Source organism: Pinus tabuliformis, chromosome 3_1 (genome assembly GCF_031772625.1).
Source record: "Pinus tabuliformis cultivar Carrire ecotype Pingquan chromosome 3_1, CPIR1, whole genome shotgun sequence".
In the NCBI taxonomy this organism is placed as follows: Eukaryota; Viridiplantae; Streptophyta; class Pinopsida; order Pinales; family Pinaceae; genus Pinus; species Pinus tabuliformis.
Genome location: NC_142301.1, coordinates 157801568 through 157822456, shown reverse-complemented (window position 1 = coordinate 157822456; position 20889 = coordinate 157801568). Strand labels below are relative to the sequence as shown.

Below are 20889 nucleotides of genomic sequence, written 5' to 3'. Positions count from 1 at the left end.
ATTTTTCTAGTTAACATTTGACTCTTGGTTTATTTAATTTATCATGGCTTTCCTTTTTTAGGGATTTAAGCTCCCCTCTATCAAATAATATAAACTTGATATTATTAATAAATAATCTTAATTGATATTATTAATTAATAATTATTAAATTATATTTTAAATTCCGAAGAGCGAGTTTTCTACCAAATACATTTTATTTAATATCAATAAGTCAACCCCTAACAAATAAGATAATATAAATTATTACTAAATAATTACTTTACATAAATCGATAATATTGAAACGTGGACCAAATCTTAATAATATGATTAATCCAAAAAACTTACATCTATATAAATATATTTAAACTGTATAAATAATAGTAAAAGAAATCGAATTTTTAATTAATATATAATTTTATTTAATTATTAAAATATTAAAATAATTTATTGAGATAAAATTCTCCCCCAGAGAATTTAAAATATTTTTAAATTTTAAATAAGTAATACCGACCCAATTAATTATTTTTAAATTTTAACTAATTAATAACTACCCGGTTAGGCAGCGTGAATGTTAAAAATTAAAATTAAAACCATTTAAATCCAAAATTTAAGTAAATTGGACTTCACTTTTTAAAGCAAGAGTAAGCTCCTTATCACTGGCTCCTAAGCCTATGATGGTTCAAACGGATATATTGTTACATACCTAACTGTATTCCCACATCACGAGGTGCAGATTGTTCCAGATCTCGGCTACCTTTAGTGCTTGTTTGATTATTATTATTATTTTAGCGGCATGTGGTCAGTTACTGTACTGGTAAAGCATGTAGAGTTGGTAGAAGATAGACCATTGTGCGATAGGGAGGCTACAGTACAGGGCCCGCCAAATACGTCCAGATGGCAGAGTGCTCGCCTTGTTTGCCTTTTTAGCGGAGCCAAGACTGTAATCCAGCTAGCACTTACAGTCGGCTCACGCAGTGGCTGTAAACAACCTGTAGCATCCATTTATAATAACAGTGGAGCTGAATTTGCTGAATCTGAGAGTGTCAATGGAGGCTAATAAGCGTTTATTAGGGGCATGGCTCCTCCTGGCCGTCCTGGCGATGGTTCAGCATGTGTCTGCAACGGATCACATTGTCGGTGGCAACAGGGGATGGAACCCCAACATTAACTACACCGACTGGGTTAAGAGTCAAGACTTCGTCCTTCTCGACTGGATCTGTGAGTATTCTTTATTTTGTGTTGTTTAGTTCTTCCAGGGCTTCGAACCTGGGACCTCCCTTTGACAAGATGTTCTTCTGTTTTGTTCTTGCCGGGTTTCGAACCCTGGATCTCCTTTTGACATGCTGTTCTTTATGTTTCTGCTTTTCTTGCAGCGTTCAGGTACCAGAAAGATCAGCACAACGTGGTTCAGGTAAATCAGTCGGGCTACGATAACTGCACAACAGACAACGCAATCGGCAACTGGAGCAGCGGCAAGGATTTCTTTTTCCTCAACGTGTCAAAGCGCTATTATTACATTGACGGCAGGGGCGGGTGCTACAGCGGGATGAAGATCACATTTTTTGTAAAAAATTCCGCGCCTGCGCCGCATACTTCCGTTGATCAGAATACTACGGCGGTCAAGAGCGGGGTCTCGGATCCTGGATGTGAGCTGCGTCCCATTGGATTCACATTTTCTGCGTTGCTTATGCTCGCGGGAGCGTTCTTTGGTTTCTGATTCGACTTCCGGGGTTTCGAACCTGTGCATTCTATGGCAAAAGATGTATTGATGATAGATTTGCTGATGCATTTAAAGAAATTGTTAAAATCTTGGTGTGCTTTCTCATTCTTGTGCATGGTTGAAGATCATCTTTGTATGGAGCTTCGGCCACTGTGTCTTCTGATTTAGAAGTCCTAGGGTTTAGACAGTGGCTGTAATTGGATTTATTCATTTTGTTGTGGAAATCCTTCTGAGCATTCTATGAATGTATGGCATTAATTAGTTATGCTACTGAAATATTTATTGCAAGATTGTCTCCTGGTTATGTGAGTTCCGATCTGTTTTCATCATAAGCTGACCATGGCGACAAAGAAGTTTAGCCGAATGATTGTTAAGTTTAATACTGTTCTGTTCTGACCATGGCAACATATAGGTTCAGCCGAATTATCCTTAGATTGAGTTCCATGGCGACATGGTATTCCAGCTAAACTATTTTAGGGTTCGTACTATTAAGTTCAGCACAGTGGAAAGGACATGGACAGCCGCTTTAATTGATTTGATTTGAAAGTGAAGTAGATACAAAATCAATTGATGAATTAAGGCGGTTGTGATTGTCTTTTCCAGACTCTTCTGGAACATGAGTCAGGCCAGAGAAGATTGCATTAATGGAGGGCAGGAGAGAGAAGAATAATTAATTAGTGAGAGGGGATAAAAGTCTGTGATAGAGAAAGATAGCAATCACATGGGATAGTTTTTGTTTTTTCCAGCTTTCTCTTTTTTTCAAAAGCTGGTAATTTAAAATGTTTTTATGTATTTTTTTATTAAGAAATTCGTTAAGAATGTTTTTATGTATTTTTTTATTAAGAAATTCGTTAAGAAAAAGTTTTGGTAGAAATTATATAGGATAATTTTTTGTCAACTTCTTGTTTAGAATCATAGAATCATTTAGTGTGGTTGATCTAGTGTGGTTGATCTTAGGACGAAATGAAAAAGTAGATCATGGGGTGGTTAATCTTGAGGCTCAATGATGGCACTAGGTTAAATAGATAGCAATGTAAAGACTTTTAATTAAGTTGATCTTGAGGACAAAATGAAAAAGCAAATCATTGCACTAGCTTAAATAGAGAGTAATGTAGAGACTTAATTAAGCTAAAGGCTATAATAATATAGGATAATTTTTTGTCAACTTGTTTAGAATCATAGAATCATCTAGTGTGGTTGATATTAGGACGAAATGAAAAAGTAGATCATGGGGTGGTTAATCTTGAGGCTCAATGAAAAAGCAGATCATGGTACTAGCTTAAATAGATAGCAATGTAAAGACTTTTAATTAAGTTGATCTTGAGGACAAAATGAAAAAGCAAATCATGAGTACGAAATGAAAAGAAAAAATAGATCATGGCGTGGTTGATCGATCTTGAGAACGAAATGAAAAAGCAGATCATTGCACTAGCTTCAATAGAGAGTAATGTAAAGACTTAATTAAGCTAAGGACTCTAATAAACTGCTATTTTTATAAGATTTTTTCAAATTCACCACAATGTATTTTTAACATTTTGAAGCAAAATTTGTTATTTGTTATTTTTGTATTTTTAACATTTTAAACTCAAATTTGTTATTTTTATTTTGTATTTTTAATTTATAGAATGATTTTAGAGTTTTTCAGGTATAAAAATAAAATTTTGAAAAATTAATAATTTTTTTTCTAAACGGATAAATTATTTTCAATTTTAAAAATATAAAATAAACTCTCTAAAAAACCTAGTTTCTTTATATTTTAAAATTTGATATTTTTATTTTTATTTCTATATTTTTATATGTTCGATAAAAAAATTATTTTACTAAACCTATAGTATTTCATAATTAACACTAATTCTAAATATTTTATTAAATTAAAATTTAATTTCGTTTCTATTAATAAATTTTGATAGGAATCGAATTTCGGTTTTAGTCCAGGTATCCAAATCCCTTGCTTATTGTGCGTGTAAAAGGGAAAAGAGTTTTACCTTGGGCACTGCGCGAATCAAGGTCCTCCTTTTAAGGAAATTAATTTACTTGTAGTAAATTAAGGTGTGCTGGTCTTGAGAGAATCCGCGTGATAGAATATTAAAAGAGTTTTATTCCTAAGATATGATTATAATATGTTATTCAATTTCCTTATTTGAAGGAATCTAAGGTGTGTATCTTCATCGAAAGCAGACGACATAGAATATTAAATCACTTTTATTGTTGATGATGGAATGTAACGTTGGGTTCTAATTGAGAATAAAATCAGTATAATATATATTAAAAAAATTTAAAATATGAAGAAACAGAATTATAAAAGGATGGGTTTGAATTGATTTAAAGATTGAAAGATGTTTGTAATCCATATTTAGGATATTAAACAAATATTCAAGGTCATAAAGAAAGATGGATTATATATATATATTTTAAATATGATTATGATTTTTGTGAAGATGGTTTTTTTTTAATAATTAGTTAGATTATTAAAAAATTATTTAATATTTAAAATGAAGATGGATAATAAATATGGAAAGGTAAAGGGAATATATATATATATATATGATGTTTTTTGAATTATTGAAAGAAAATATTTCTACATATATAAAAAAATAATATTTTATAATGTAATTAAAAGTTAGAACAATTATATATATATATATATAGATGGATGGATATAAAGTATATATATCTATTTTTAAAGATAATTGAAAAAATTATATAACAAATGTTACAGGATAGCATAGCATATTGATCACTATTTTTTTTATATATTTTGAAATTTAAATTTAAAACAATTTGAGAGAAAATGTTTTTTCAACCTTGTGTTACATAGTGTTTAAGGAATTAGCTAATACCAAGCTTCACTATGGAACTTGAGAATTTTTTATTATTTTAGCGATACCTATTTTCTTCTTTATTTTTTTTTTGGTTCTGTTCAAAGAACTTCTATTAATTCATTAGAAAAGTAGTACATCCTGCAACCCAGATCGTCCTTGCTCTCTTTGCTTCACTTCGAACAGATTTGTTAGCTAGGAGAGTGGTATAAAAACATAAAAAATATTGGAAAAATCTACATGAATTCCTTATACAAAAAACCTTACATACCAAAACACAACTAGAACTAGAAAACAACTAGCCAAAAGAGCATTTATAATGGAGGATTTGGTGCATTGGCAACACCTTGGCCTACCGGGTGGCTCAAACCTACATGAACATGAAAGTTGATGTGAGCCAGTTGTGCTTCAATTTCATCAAGCCTTTTGCTGGTCTGACACTGGCTCAGACGCACAGAGGCAAGACGATCTAGGACTTCCCTTTGGCTAATCTAGATGTCGTTAATGTAGGTTATGGTCTCATTGCGGTTTTCGTATCATTGTTCACGTAGGACATCCAACCTAGTCGGAATGTTCTTCAGCTACTCACCAAACGTGGCAAGCGAGGGTGTTGCACCACCCACCCTGGAGACTAGTTGACAGTGACCTCACACTCCTTGTTTTTTTTGCCCTCCATTTCCTCATGCCTTTCCCCCAAGTTGGCCTGCTTACCTGACATACCCCTAAGGCCACCACCCCGCCGAGCACGACCCCTTTGGCGGTTCACGTTTGTCGCTACTACACAACACCGAGGGGTTGGAAACCCAAGTCACCCAAGCTCAGGCGCCCACCTTCGTTCCATCACTTGAGCGGGTGTGTTACCTGCCGCCGCCCACACTAGCACCTGAAAGCTCGCTCCCCCAGCTGATGCTCAACTAACTAAGAAAGCCTCCTAAGAAGGCTACCACATAACCCCTCAATGGCGCTAGGCCACAAGGAAGCCCTACTCCGAGAAAAAACACCAACTATCCCTTCCCCATAGCAGCGGCCAACACCCACAGTTCTTCTACTATAATTCGAAATGCCACCACCTTGCACAAACAAGGCCCTAACCAGGTCCCTTGTAAAATGGGGCCACATTGAACCACTCTTCTAGATGCCCATAAACAAATTAAGTCCAAGGCCTTTCAACATGTTAACCGAAAACCTATCGGTCACATTCGTTGTGACTAGGTCCCCTTTTGGTAACATTATCGTGTTTTCCATCCATGCGCGTAGCATCTACTCTGCTTCCAAGGATCCTACTGCGAGGTGGGTAGAAAGGGTACCCACCTGAGGGGGCCACACTTGTAACTTTTGCAGCTACGCCCTGAGGGCCCCCAACACAGTTTGATGCTCCTACATAAAACCCTGAAGCACTTCATTCATGACATCACGAACCGTCTTGCCAATGTCACGGAGATCACCTTCAGTTAAGGTGATCAGGTCAATGGCCAACTTCGAGGCCTTGACGTTATTCCTTGGTCCTGCTCGCTCTGCAATGTGTGGCTGCTTCAACTGTGTGGACGCAGCCCCTGGGTCCATGCTCCCTTCTGTTGTTTCTGTTTCTTCCACTTCCTGCCCCTATGAGGACGTTGCTTGGTCCTCCTTCGCCTTCATTGTTTCTTCTGCTACTGCTTGTGCTACTGTTGCTGCTTCTGTAGCCTTTTTCTGCTCTACGGCTTTCTGTGTCGCTTCCCACGCTGCTTTTTCCTTAGATGTAGCTGTTTCCTACCGTCTTTTTTCGGCCAATTGTGTGACGTGCAGCTTGGCATCGTCCTTCTTCTTTTGTGCTGCTGCCTTCTCAAGTTCTACAAGGTTTGGGGCCTCCATTCCGGAGGCCATGTCTCCAAGACAGTGAAGATGGTGTCGTTAGTGGCTATAAACGGGAGCTTCATCCACTGCTTCATTGTATCCTTGCGTGCCCTGATGTATACATTATGCATGTCAGCTTTGAACTCTGCAAAACTCTGCAGACTGTTGTACATCGTAGGTGATAGGCGCGGCCTCTGATTGATCCACATCTGGATTCTCATCTCCATGAGCACCCATAAAATTTTGGTGTTGTGAATCCGTTTTGCATCCTTTGTGGCCCAGAGTGAAGCATACTTTGTAGCCTCCGGTAAGTCTCTGTCAATGTTGGGGAATTGACTATTTTCTGGTAGTCCTCGCGCTATGAGCATTATGGATAACAACAACCATGCGTAGTGGAAGGTTTTACCCTGCTCCTGGGCTTCGCGACAGTTTGTCAAAAATTCCTCGCAGAGGAATTCAAACCAGTTGAACTGGACCCCCTCCATGCACTGCTCGGCCAGTGCAACCACCAGCGCTGGTACCTCATCGGTGCGACACTTCCTCATAACTTTGCCGGCCAAGAGTTGGGTTGCTACACATACCCCTTTGTCCTTGATGCTGGAGATGGCGTAGCCCCTCTTCTTCTTCTCCAGCTTGTATTTTGCCTTCATGGTTTCTGCAAGAGCCAAATCACTACCCGTTCCTTCGGCTATGGTCGCACGGTCCTTTCCTTTGCAGGGGAGCGGAGAAATGCAGTGAATGAGGTCTGCCACGATGGGAATAGGCTCCTCCAGCCATAGATATCCATCATGCACCAGGCAGAGCAGCTGCCTGATGATGAAAATGGTGATGGGCGCATAGTGGAAATGTGGTATCCGTAATAAGTGTAGCAACCCAGCCTTTTCCACATCACGCAGTGATTTCTGTGGCTCTAATGTTATCATCACCCCCTCAATATTCTGCTTCATTAGGTTCCCGGTCTCTAGGTGCGAGAATTTCTTTCGGCCAACGAGGTCCTAGTCTTCAAACTTCATGGTTGGCACATGGCCTAGGTGCGTGCTCTCGAACATAATGCCATCTGGGAGGCGCGGGGTCTGGAGTGAATTATTGGTTTTGTCCAGGTCCTTTGGCACTTTGGTTTTCCCTTTCCGTGGAGGGACATACGTAGGCAGTTTTGTTGCAGAGCGTATAGATTGAATATCTTTCTCCATATCTTCATCCTCTCCTGTTGTGATGATAAGGGCTTGTAAATCTTCTTCTTCCTCATCTGTGTCGATCATGATGAATTTTCCTTTATCGACCATTGATAGCTTACTGCGTAGTGGGTTCCTCAGGGACACGCATATGGGGGCCATTGCTTGTTTAGCTTTCTTGGGCCTCGGCATTCACGGTGATTTGGGGATTTCTACCACAACCCCGATGCCTTCTGGAAGATCCTCCACCATTGGGGTCTGCGTGGCCTCACTAGCAGTTACCCCCTCAATCCCTAAACCATCCTTAGTGGTTGTCATCGTAGCTAGGTTGTATTTTGTCACTTGCGAACTTAGGGGCTCAATTATCGCTCGGCTCTCAATGCTCAGTGCTCTGCTCAAGCGCTCAATTCTCAAATGACCAAGTGTTGTTTTCTGGCTAGCCCTTTGTTTTTTATAGCACCTTTCGAATTTGAATTCAATTATTCCCCCCAATTTCAAGCCATTAACGCTTTCTTGGCAGCAGATTTTCCCAAATCTAGCCCATAAATCGCGTCTTAAATGCCCACCGCCCGCTCCATTTGGCCTCAAATCAAACATCCCATCGTAAATAGTGACACCAACAATCACTTTCTGGCCAATCCGTGCGGTAGCGTAGCCCTCTGTGTGTGTTCGATGACCCTATGACACTCTGCTTCTGCGTGCATCCCCCATTTGGCCTCAAATCGAACATCCCATCGTAAATAGTGACACCAACAATCACTTTCTGGCCAATCCGTGCGGTAGCGTAGTCCTCTGTGCGTGTTCGATGACCCTATGACACTCTGCTTTTGCGTGCATCCCCAATATCGTGCAGCTTCTGGGCAAAATAGTTTATAGTCCCGTGTTTCCTTTCAATTGCCTAGAGCGCTAACACTGTCCTTTCTGTGGCTAGTCAGGTGGTCGCACCACCCATGTGGGGCTCCATCCCGTCCTCCACAAAGGTTCGCGGAGAATCCCCACCATCCATAGTTGTGGTCGGCCCTGCACACCTTACTACTTGCACTGCGCTACCCTGGTCACTATGTTTGTCGATCTGCGGTTCAAGCTAAGGTAGTAGACTAACCAATTCACGAAGATAGTGCTTAAACTTGTCAGTATGATCGTACACACCTTGCCTTACCACCCTTAGTTTTTCGATGATAAATGCTTCCTTTATTTCATCTTCTAGCTCCTTGACCTCCGCATCCATCAAAGTGCTTTTCTCCCTTAGCCATACTTGGTCTTTTTCAAATTTGCGAAGTCTAAGGTTTCCCTGTCAGATTTCTTCCTTGAGTCTTATGTGTTATTTTTCTCGCAGCTGTGTGATTCCTTCATTCTGGGATTCGTGGACCATCGTATCTCCGGGTGCTACTATGTGTGGACTAGGCTTCGCATGCTCCATAGGGATCACCACCCCTGCTTCATACTTCAGCTTCAAAAGTGCTTGCGTGGTCAGGGTTTTGCACATGGTCCTATAAGCCCATAGAACCGCTGGTACGCGCAGGTCCCAGTCAGTGCATCTCACATGGTGGACCATGTTCAGCACTTTGCACACCTTGTCAAAGGCTTCCCCGCATATAATCTTCAGTGCGCTTGGTCGTATGATACTTCGTCATTCGTGCCTTCGTCGTGCCCGCTCCAACTTCTTGTTCCTATTTTTTATCATGAGGATGGTGTGCATTCATGCAGGTTGCATACCATTTGATTGTACCCATCTGGAGAGGTGGGCACGCAAGTTGTTTCGTCCATCATACCCAGCTTCCATCCGTAGCTGAGGCTTTCCAAACCGTATAAGCATCACCATTGTGCACTCGCGCCACTTCTCAAAGCTTCTCTAATGTGTACCCCACCATATTGCAGGCGTAGCACGCAATGCCCATTTCAAAGCGTCAAAACGCTGCTGTTCTGGCACCTCTCTTTCAAATTTGTTCATGCTTTCATCCACCGCTGTCAACCTGTCGTACATAGGCAGATCCCTTACCTCTATTGTCATGCAGCGCAGTGATCTTACCATTATGTTGCAATTGAGCGTGGTTACCTCATGTAATCGGTTCTACCATCGTTCTATTTTCTCATTCGAATCCGATGTGCAGGAGCTTTCGCGCTCCCACGAAATCCTGCCATCTGCTGTAGGATTTACCCAATCATCTTCCCGAGCAGTTATCTTATAGACACAGTCTAGCTCGTCGTTGCTCTCATCGTCGCGCACTAGCTCTATGTAGCGCGATCCTTCCATGGGGTCTAAAGGTACCACTACACGCAGTGAATTTTTCTCAAAAATCATTTTGCACTTCTTCAGGTTTATCACTCCATTCATATCAGTGGCCCAATCGATTCCCATTAGCGCGGGATAGGCATTGTTGTCATCGACAATTTCTATCACTTTGAAATCTGCAAGTGCGCTCGCACCTTCGATGTCTACCGTTATTCCTTGCAATCTTCCCATCGGTAGGATCTTCTGCTGGTTCACCATTTGCAATTGAATAGGGGACCATTGCAATGCGGGTCTACCCATGCACTCCCATGTCTGCTTTGGCAGTATGTTCGCGTCTGATCCTAAATCTAGAATCACTTGATCCATTTCATATTCCCCGATTTGCGTAGTCAATCTCATTTCCCTTCCTATTCACAATGTGTGCCTTCCGAGCTTCCGAACTAAACGAGGTTCCCCTGGTCCAGCACATCTAGTGATGAGTTCTTGCAGTCCTTTCACTGCTTTGTTGTCGCGCAGTAGCTTCATGCATGTCTCCAGAAAGGTAGTGAGCATTGAAGGATCCATCTCTGGTTCTAGTTGATCTTTACTACCTGAAGTGGAGGCCTCTGTGAAGCTCTTCTTAGCTTCCATGAATGTCTCCTTCGCGCGCTCCAAATCAAATTTAGGTTCCTTTGTTGGAGCTTTGCGAACCCACGCACTTTCTTCAGGCTGCTTTCCCTTGTCATCTCCTGTTGTGATGCCGCTTCGAAGCATGATGTTTATGTTCGAGTCCTCTTCACGCAACTCATACCTCATCATTTGCAGATTCTAAGTCGGGGGAGGCTGGAGTATTCCTTTATCGCACAACCTTGCTATTAGTGTAGGGCAGTCCTCTGTTTCATGATCAACTGAGTACAATATAAACATGATGCTCTCGTCGGATTTGTATAGTCACAGGTATAATGCCCTGGCCCTCCGCAATTGTAAAAAATCCGCTGTCCGCAACCCCTTCCTGGTCCCATTCCACCTTAACCTCGTCCGCGCCCTTAAAATCTAGTGCGCGCCATTCCTGCATTTTGATCGAGGGCTCGCATTTCGGTATGAACTTTGTAGGCAGGAGTCCGATCCATCATCAGTTCATAACTTCTATAGGTGCGCTCATCATGGCCTACCGACCTGCAGAAATTATAGAACAATTGTTGGGACATCTGCTTATACTTTTGTAATAGATGATAATTATCTGTAGCATGTTTTCCTCCTATCTGACAAATCGCACACCATAATGCAAGTGCCATGCTCGGTCCTACTTGTGCCTCTGGTATTAATGGCATCGACCCTCCTCCCACCAAGTAGTTTGCCAAGACTGGACAATGGTCCTTGTCATGTCCCTGTCCCTTGCACTTTATGCACCATAGCTCCTCGCGTGCCTTTGGCTGAGTTGCCATGTCCTGTTTCAAAGTCTGCATTTCCAGACACAAATTTTTCAGTTTCATGTGGATTTGTTGGACTCCCAAGCCAGGATATTATATTGGGGTCTCATGCAGTCTCATTGCAATCTCCAAATCTTTGGCCTGGGTGGACAACTTCTGCTACGACAATGTCGTCCTTAGATGTAGCGTTAGTGACGCTACAAACCATGTGTGGTGCTACCCATCTGTCAAGGTCATGTTGGCTTCACGAATCATGTCCTTCAGTCTTTGATCGAGTTCCCAGGGGGTCTTGCCTGGAAGCATCGTGATTTCCTTAAACCCGATAATCGTCTGTCTCTGATTTTGGCCTGCTAAATTCCCTATTCAGTGCAGATTGGATATCTACGATCCTTGCGTTTGGATTGTCACTGGAGTGCTTAATGTACATGTAAGTGCGCAATCCTGCAATGTGCTTACTAGTGTTTCCTTCTTTATATTGTCATCCACGACTCCTTGTGCTTCCCATACAACTTTTACCACGAACCAAAATTGGTTCGGATCTTCATTCTCTACTCCTCTGACTACCGGAAATTTTATCGCGCTCACCATATTGAACTGTGGTGGTGGTAGACGTGGTGTGGGCGGATATGGAGGTGAAGATGGTGACACTGGTGGTGGTGTAGGTGGAGGTGGTATAAGTGGAATTCGCTGCCTTATCAGATTGATCGTACTTCTTGGTGAAACTTTTGCGAGCTCTTCCTCACTTTCTCGCTGAGGTGAATTCAAGGGGCTATTCTCTATCTCTATGCTACCTTCATTTCTATAGATCCTCCCACTCCGCATAGGCCCAAACATCAATTTATTCGCATAACCCTCTTTTCACACAATAGCATTTTAATCCAAGTGTTCAAAGATTTAATGTACTTACCTCGTGGTCCTTTGAGGAAGCATCGTTCCACCTCGCTGTAGTTGATTGACGTATCTACCGTGAACTTAGTGATAAACCCTCCTATAATTCGATCAAGCCAATGGTCCACAGCACACGCAATCTTATCTTCTGATGCTTCTAGTCTGTACACTAACTCTAGAGTCCACACAATTGGTTTGTTGAGCCTACACCTTCCTTGACTGTCTGCTAGCTTTGCGATCCACTCGTACAACTCAGAGGGGAAGGATGCAAAGAAAATTTCATGGATTTCCATATATAAGTAGCGCTCTAACCATTGTTCATTTGATACTCGCAGATTCTTGTTTTCGTGTGCTGCGAACTTGTGAATATTTCTATCCAACCACCCTTCAATTTCTTTCTTCATTAGATTCTAGTGACACGACATCAAACATCCCTTATGCAGATCCCAATCCCGGCAATGGAACCATTTGTTAGCTTGTTGGGGCCTCACCTAGGTTCAAAGGTGATTTAGTCAAACAAATCCCAGTACTACTGGCCCTTTCGGCAATAGTTCGCGGAGCGCAGACTGAGGTCTCACCCGAAGTAGTATGGGAGGGTGCTAGAACCAAGTTTCCGCACCCTGGAGATGTTTGATGAGTTCAAGTGGTCTGCGGTTCGACCCTGCGCACACGTCACTATGCACACTTACCCATTCCTTGCAGCCTGAGGTGTTGCCTTTGTGCAGCTCTACTCGGGGGCCGAACAATGTTGTTACCCAAGTCCTTACTAGTAATCTGATATTAGTTGATTAACTTAGCTTATTTGTATGCTTTCAGTTATACTTAACAATATTCACAATTCATACAAGTGCGTGTAATAAAGAAATAATATATTCACAAATGATATCAAACATGTAATAACTCAGAACAGATATACAGAACTGGTAACAAAACCTTTCTTTATTAATCTCTTCTCCGATTACAAACTTGACTCCACCTTGTGCACTTAGCTGCAGGGGTCCGCGTACTCAGTTGTGGACTCTATTAGGCCTCTGTGCATTCAGTTGCAGAGCCTTCTTCCTAATCTACGACTCAAGACACACTTTGCGCTTCGGCTTAATCCCTAAGACCTTTCATGCCTATTCTCCATTAGATCAGATGTATTTTTACAACTTAGAGCATCGCTCTATTTATACAATCCCATGGTTTGCGGACCATGGGTAGGCAGACATTACATTCAAAACTAGGGCGGACAATCCTATGAATCTAACGTACATTTCGTGCCCATAATTCGCGAAGCTTTACAATAATATCAACTCAAAACTTGGGCTTTGAGTCCCAAAACATGCCGTGGGGGGATTCCATGCCCAACAGCTGTTGACAATGAAATGTAGTGGAGAACCCTTTACCCACATCTGTGAGTGGAAGAGGCACTCCCCCTTCTCTAGATCTTCGGGCTCAATCTTTTGGATCTTGTTGGTGGCAACTATGGCACTAGGCTCTGCATCAATAATTGCTTCCCTTTGTCATTCCCCTTGTTGGGTTTAGACTTAGAGTTAGATCATGCATCTAATTCAAAAGCCTTCAACTTGGCCACCAGTGACTGTTTGGCTTAACACTCACTTTTGTTGTGAGCGGAGCTCTTATGGAACTCAAACTATTTTAATGTGTCCTTCTTTGTCTATGTGGTGTTGTTCTTTATTTGTGGCTTCAACGGGTTATCCCAGTGTTGATGGTGCCGGACCTGCCAACATGTTAGGGGATCTCCCTAGTAAGAAGTCCCAACTAGACCTCAGACACTTTGGAGTAGGAGTCCCAACATTGGGTAGTAAAGTTATGCCTTGACTGCGATAGCACGCAAAGGTAAGTAAGATAACTTTTTCAGAAGCAAGTGTGTGACCTTGCAACGAGTCAAGAGAGATGCATGGGGAGGTTCTAACACACGGAAGGGAAAGTGAAGTGTGCTCCTTAGAAGTCTGTAATAGTACGCAACCTCAAAGGAACACACAAGTTGAATGACATCACAAGCTGGAAAGAAGAATTGTCAACAATCCAAAGTGATGGGTTAAACCAACAACATGACTTCAACAAGATTCATACAATCATATACGAAATATGTCATAAAAAAATGCATAAGTTAAACAACATACATTGCTAAAGTAACCAAAATATTCAAACTACAATAAAAACATATGCATGAAGATGTGATGGCTCTGTTATATTATATAAAGTGAAAGTTCCATCCATACATACAACCATGACAACCACTAGCCCCAATTGTGGAATGTTATATCAACACCACCTGCTCCTCCAAAGAGATGTACTCACTCTGCACTGTGGAGAAGCCAAGGCTCATGTCAGTACTCTCTAAGCCCTTCTCTAAGCAATGCCTAGCAAAATCTTGGCTCCCAAAAGCCTATTCTATGAGTTATGAGGTTCTATTTATTACAAAGGGTGGGGTGACCCTTGACATTCCTCTTTGTGACTCTTGGACTACCCTCATGACTCTACAACTTCATTACACATAACTCTTTACATTACATATGATTGTTTACATTCCACTAATGACACTTGGAATTTCACTTTACAACATGTTTACAATAATAATACATTTTCCACATATACCCATGTGGGGAAAAAATAGGCTTGAGTCAGCCAGATAAGACAACACTAAGAATCAGGTGGCTGTGGAAAGACCAACTCATCAACATCCTCTCCATGATCCTCAATGACAAACTGATTCCAAGCTTGGTATTGCGCAATGGAGTCTGTGTACTGTTTGATGATGTCTTTCTGGAAACGAACTCTTGCCTCCATCGCTTTTGGGTATATTGATCTAGAACCTCTATCAAACTCGTCCTGTAGCATGTGCAAGTTAGTCCTGAGCATGGCTATACCAATGACATATATTTACATGTTCTCTGTGCTAATCTGCAAATCTTTTCTGGTGACCATGTGCATCAACTGATCAAAGTACACGTCGAGCTCCAGTTGGACTTGGTTCTTCTCTTTGGCTTCAGTGAGTGTTCCAATTGACGGGGTGCCATACTTTCTCACCACGACATCCAAACTCCTGAACAACCATGCGTATGAAACCTCAACATTGATGATGAGCAATAAGAGTTCTTCATAGTTATAAATCAAACTCTGGATGTGTGCTTTGTCCAAATCTACCTGCGTCTTCACCATCTTGTACAAGTGAAGTGGGGATCCCTTGTACCTCATTGTCCATGTATGTACATGATCAACAATGACATGTATATCTGTAAGTGTTCACACTATCTTGGTGCAGTTGTGCTGATGACCATGTAGATGGAAAACTACCTTGTGCATGGTGATGAAAGTGTCATACAGTCTCTACATGACTGTCTCAAGAGCTGATACTTCATCGAGTATTGCTTTCTTCATCTCTTCTTTGGCGGATCCTGTTGATTGTTCCTCTCTCTGCCTGGCTATTGTAATTCCTTAGCCATGCACTCATTTTCTACTATCAAGAACTTCACACTTGAGCTCGTGGCTTCGACATAAGCCTTCGTAGCATCAACCGAGGAAGCTCGATGTCTTCGCACATCTGACACAATCACCCATTCTTCAGGTTGAGCATGTCATACATGCTCATCTGGGATGTGCGCTCTTCGTTGCTATACAACTATATGTTGTGACTCATCAAAGGCTATGTTGTACACATATGTTCCTAGATTATCCTCAACGAGAAAAATATCCCCTTGTTCACTTGGGACTTTCTCTACTGCTGGACATGGTGAAGCTTGTGGGGTGACCTCAGTTGCTTTTGGCATGAGGTTAGTGTCCTGATCTAGTTCTGATTGTTATGTCTCCGTGTCCATTTGTTCATCCATCGGTTCATCTTATTGAGAAAGTTCTTATTCCTATGGCTGCTCACCCTGTTCATCATCTACTGCTGGTGGATCTAAGTCTTCAACTTATATCGGTGCAGTTTGCACTGTCTGACCACCTTACACTTACTCCTATTCCTATTCCTGCTATGATTCCTTCTCTCTTTTGCACAACTCTTATTCTTCTTTGAGCTTTTGATCTACTTTCTTCAACTTCCTCTCCATCTCTTCCAGTCTTTTCTTATACCTCCTTTTTTTTTTTTTTTCGCTCCTCTCCTGTCGCGTTGTCACCTCTTTGTTTCTATCTCGAAAGATACTCTCTCAATAAGTGGATCTTCCTTAAACTTGTAGCTTTTCTCCGCTTCTGCACTTTTGACAAGATTCCTCTTGCCTTTGTCTTGAGTAGGTTTTCTGGTTTCTGTTGCTGTTGTTGTTGCTTCCTGTGATGCCATTGCCTTGAGTGCTTCTAACCACTCTACTACTATGCTGACCGGTTCATTGAGCCTAGAAGAGTTATAGCAATATCTCCAAGGGTCTTACTCTGGTCAATGACACGCCCCATGGATCCAAGAATAGTACACTCTTGAATAGTGGTCCTTGCATAAGCCATGCAAATCGTACGTATTGAAACTCTTGGTGCTGAACTTGAAGCTATTGAATTCCTTTACCTCAGCATCCACTTCTTGTAAACTATGGATCACATACAACCCAATCCACAAAGGAAGCATAGCCCATGGTGCCTTCTTCTTGCTATTCAATCCAGCTGATAACCCTGTCCAGATGTGGTATGAAACCTCCTGCATGACCAAATTGTCTGTGGAAAATTTCGGCAACAAATGCGAAGCCTTCTCCGCGCTATACATCCTGATGAAGGTGCCATCGGGTGAGGCGTACCAATTTGCAATGTTCAACAACGCTTCCATTGCTTCCTGGGACATGCAAGGTGGATCTTGTTCAAAGATCATCGTGTACAAGGGGGTAATGAAATGGTTAGATAGTCTGGCCATGACTCCTCGGTAGCTGCACTCTGAGAGAAACTTGCAATATACGTCCACAACATTCTCTGAATGTGTCTATACCCAACCCATGCTAGGAAACTATTGAAGGGCACATATTGCATTGAGCAGGTAGGCGAAAATGAAGAATCTTGCTTGCTAATCCTTGGGTGGACTCCAGGCATTTGATACATGCACTTTCAGCTAGAGAGCCAACATGTCAAACTAGTTGAAAGGATTTCCTTCACTTGCCAACTGATCCAACATAACAACCCAAGTCTGCAGGAAGGTATCCGTACTCTCTTGTCCATATAGGCGACATGTGAAGATGACCAAGAGTTGGTAAGCCTTCCTGAGTGTATTTTCCTTGTATATCTTGTTGGGTGTCGTCCTGAACTTTGATGGCTCCCTTACCCACCGATTTAAGATGTCTCTTATGTTCAAACTGTTATTGGGAGTGTAGAATGGTGCATCCATCCTGTTCATCGGTTGTGGAAAATGATATATCTGTTGATAATCTTATACCCTGAAGGTAGCAAGATCTACTCCACTAACACTGCTTAGTATCATCGTCTCAAGATCAGTGTGTGAGGAAATCCAATGGATCATGTCTGCGCACGGGAAGGTGAGATACTTGCATGCAACTGTGTACAATCCTGACTTATGAATATTGACATAAACATGAAGATCCTCCAAATTCTCCTCAAAGCTGCTTGTGAATATGATATTTATTTCTTTCCAAGTGATCTTGATGTCTTTCTCAATGAACAAAAGTGTGTATGTATGAACGAGCAAGCTCATAGACAACTATTCAACCACATCTCCAATACGGATTTCAACCTTGTCCTTTGATCCAACTCTCTTGGAGGCCATGTTACCTGTACTACTGAGAAGCTGCTTAAGACCTATTGTACCTAGAGACAGAGAATACACTCACAACAAGCCAATGTCAGCTGAAAACATAAAGCAACTCAAGAATCAATCATGCGGAAAACTAGGTGACTACTTGGCAAGATTGCACAACATTGACTCTGAGATGTTGGGAGAATGTCAGCTGGAACTACACATTGTGCAATCCCAGATGCTAGTGAAGCCTGCTGCTGACTAGAACTGTGCAATGCACAATCCAGAGAGGCTGACTGAGGACTGGAACTGCACAATGGGTAGTTCAGTGAAGCTGGGTTACTGGCTGGAACTACATAATGTGCAGTTCCAGTGGGCAGGACTGGGACATTGCCTTCGAGGATTGCGCATATTACATCTAGGACCTAGTGTGGGAAACCTTTGTGCAATTCCTGGAGGTAAGGTAGAGCCTTGACTCTCGAGAATGCATATTGCATGTGGGGAGAAGTAAGATCTAGGCCAAGGTAGCACAGATCTGCCCAAGGAAAAACTAAAAATGAGAGGAACTGAATGAGTGTGCAAAGATGGTATAGATCTAAGTAAATAGTCATGCATGCAATCCAAGCAAGTGCATAAATTAGTCAAATGGGAAAACAAAAAAGGTCATGAAGAGAGTCGCTGTAATGATGACTGTCAATGCAAAAACAAGGTCATGCATGCGACACAAAGGAAATGCAATGCAAAACTTGAAATGACACTTCTACAAGTTAAAACACATTGAAACGCCATTGTTCATTCAATAAAACAAGGAAAACAACACTCACACGAGCCAAGAAATCGAAAGCGACAAAAAAAGTAGCAAAAGACATGAAAATCAAAACTTACCCAGAAAAGATGCACCGACTATGCGAAGGTTCCTAGATGCCTCGAGAATGCTAGAGCTCCAAGATCAAATGTGAAGAATGAGATCTGGGACATCATTTAAATAGATTTAGAAGTTTTAGGGTTTATGACGGGCATGCCAAAAATCTATGAAAAGCAACACTTGGCGGGAAGTTTCTATATCAATTTTTCATGTAACTCCCAATTTCTAAAAATAAATCCCTAAAATCTAGGGATGATTTTTCACTTTTTTCCTTTTTTATTTTTTGGGAAAAATCTACCATGCATGCAAGGAAGAACTACGTTGTTCTGGAGGGAACCGGGAAACCTACCGACACATGCAATGGACAACAACTGAGGGAAAAATTCTGCGTTGTTTCTGGGCTAAGTGGCCAAGGTTGGCTAGCACACTCTGCCCAATTTTGCAGCGCAAGGCTACTAGCCTACTCTGTGCATTTCTAGGGAGCAATGCTAGCTGGCCTGCTTTGCGCATTTTTGGAGAGTAGTGTTTGCTAGCCTGGTCCAAGTCCGTTTCCAATGTCGTTTTTTTTAATCAACCTATTTATTTCACAACTTTCCATCCAAAACAATGTTTTTCAACTTTTGAAACCATATTATTCGCATATTTTAATATGGGCACTCTAAGTGAAATTTTTCTTCCCAGTACCAACTACTTCTTATGGAAATATCACATGGAAGATATAGTAAGAAGTAAAGAATTGTACCAGATTACCTTGGGACAAGAAAAAGCTCTCGCTGATGTTGATAAGAGTTCCATATGGGATAATAGGAATGACAAAGAACATAGATTAATCAGAATTCCCATTTCTTCTAATTTCAGATTTAGGATATTTGCATTATTTCCTTGGAGTCCAAGTATTGTAAACCAAGTAAGGAATTTCTCTTTACCAATCTAAGTATGCATATGACCTTCTTCATCATTTTCACATGGAATATTGTAAATAAGCCCCTTCTCCCTTCAATTGGAGTCAAATTTATAGCCACTTGAACTGCAATTGAAGTTGATGCCACTTTGCACTATTAGTTAGTTGGTAACCTCTTATATTTGACTCATACTTGTCTTGATATTTCCCTTTCTATCGGTCTTGTTTTTGGTATATGTAAACGCCACAATAAAGTCATTGGAAAGCAACAAAGAGGATGATTCGATATATTTGGGTACAATTTAGTTTGGGATACATTATAGTTTAGGGGGGTGTTGAAAATATGATTATTTTTATACTGGGGGGAGAGGTGAACCAATATAATGGCCAATATTAACCAATCAAAGCACTTAGGAGGATCTTGGAGGATTGATCCAGGTGGATCTTCAAAAAGTACCAATGGCATGGTAAAAGTCTCAAAACTCAAAGTGGAAGAATATGAAAAAACTTAGCATCGGATCGAAGTGCTCGTCACCTTAATTCCAACGGTGTGAATGACACTCAAATCTTAGTTCATATGAAGAAGTTAGAGCAAGTCAAAGTTTATGTTTGACTTGTCCAGGTGGTAGGAGGAGACGACATGGTGATATTGCAATCGCAGATTGGAGGTGGTAAGAGTTAAATAATCGGCCCCCGATAGAGCCAAGGTTGTGATGTGATCAAATTGCAATCACAAATGGAAACGAGAGCAGTCATATGGAGTACCACCCCGGGCTCCGCTGATTGTGGTTTGCGATGGGCTTTTGGATGCGATATTTTATAGGTTATGTTTAATAATCTCGGTGGATCCGTGTTATCACAGAACGCCTGTTTGGTGTACGCTGATGGGCTCCACCGATTGTTATTTGTGATGGGCTTCCTGATGTGATATGTTATACACTGTACTTAATCAGCATGGCGGGTCCGTTGCATCACAAAATCCCTGTTGTATGGGTTTGGTCCATCGCAGATTGGAAATGCCAATGGGTTATTAGCAACGATAAAGTCACCGAGGCAAGGTAAAATCTCGATCAAAACAATTAAAGAGTTTTTCCAAGTTTGTAAGGGGATCATTTCCATGTCTTATTCCAGCCTGAGAATCTCTGTTGGGATAATGCCCGCCTGCCAACTTTGTCGCTGGTTGGAAAATACTTGGGTTTTGAGGGATTTCCGCCATGCTTATAAAAGACCGTTTTACATTTAAAGAAGGCAGAGAGGACTGGTCGATGTTCATAACATGGTATGTAGCAGTAGACCCCGACCTTGGCAGCAGGCCAAGACCTCACCTTGAGCAGGAGGTTCCAAGAAGTTGCAGAAGGCTCGATTATCCAAATTGGCTATTTGGATAGGCATTTTTG

General features: G+C 41.4%; 1 protein-coding gene across 1 annotated transcript; it reads left to right on the top strand.

The window, feature by feature from the left end:
* Positions 1-886: 886 nt before the first annotated feature.
* Positions 887-2005, top strand: LOC149186274 (early nodulin-like protein 19). Its single transcript, XM_089410952.1, has 2 exons — positions 887-1199; positions 1355-2005. The coding sequence occupies exons 1-2, from the start codon at positions 1028-1030 to the stop codon at positions 1696-1698; spliced, it is 516 nt and encodes a 171-aa protein (XP_089267078.1). The 5' UTR covers positions 887-1027; the 3' UTR covers positions 1699-2005.
* The last annotated feature ends 18884 nt before the right edge of the window (positions 2006-20889 follow it).

What these genes read in the sequence shown, in the direction of transcription:
- LOC149186274 (XM_089410952.1), top strand. Translation starts at nt 1,028, where the DNA reads ATGGAGGCTAATAAGCGTTTATTAGGGGCATGGCTCCTCCTGGCCGTC. An exon ending in CGTCCTTCTCGACTGGATCT is followed by an intron (nt 1,200 to 1,354) that starts GTGAGTATTCTT and finishes CTTTTCTTGCAG; the next exon opens with CGTTCAGGTACCAGAAAGAT.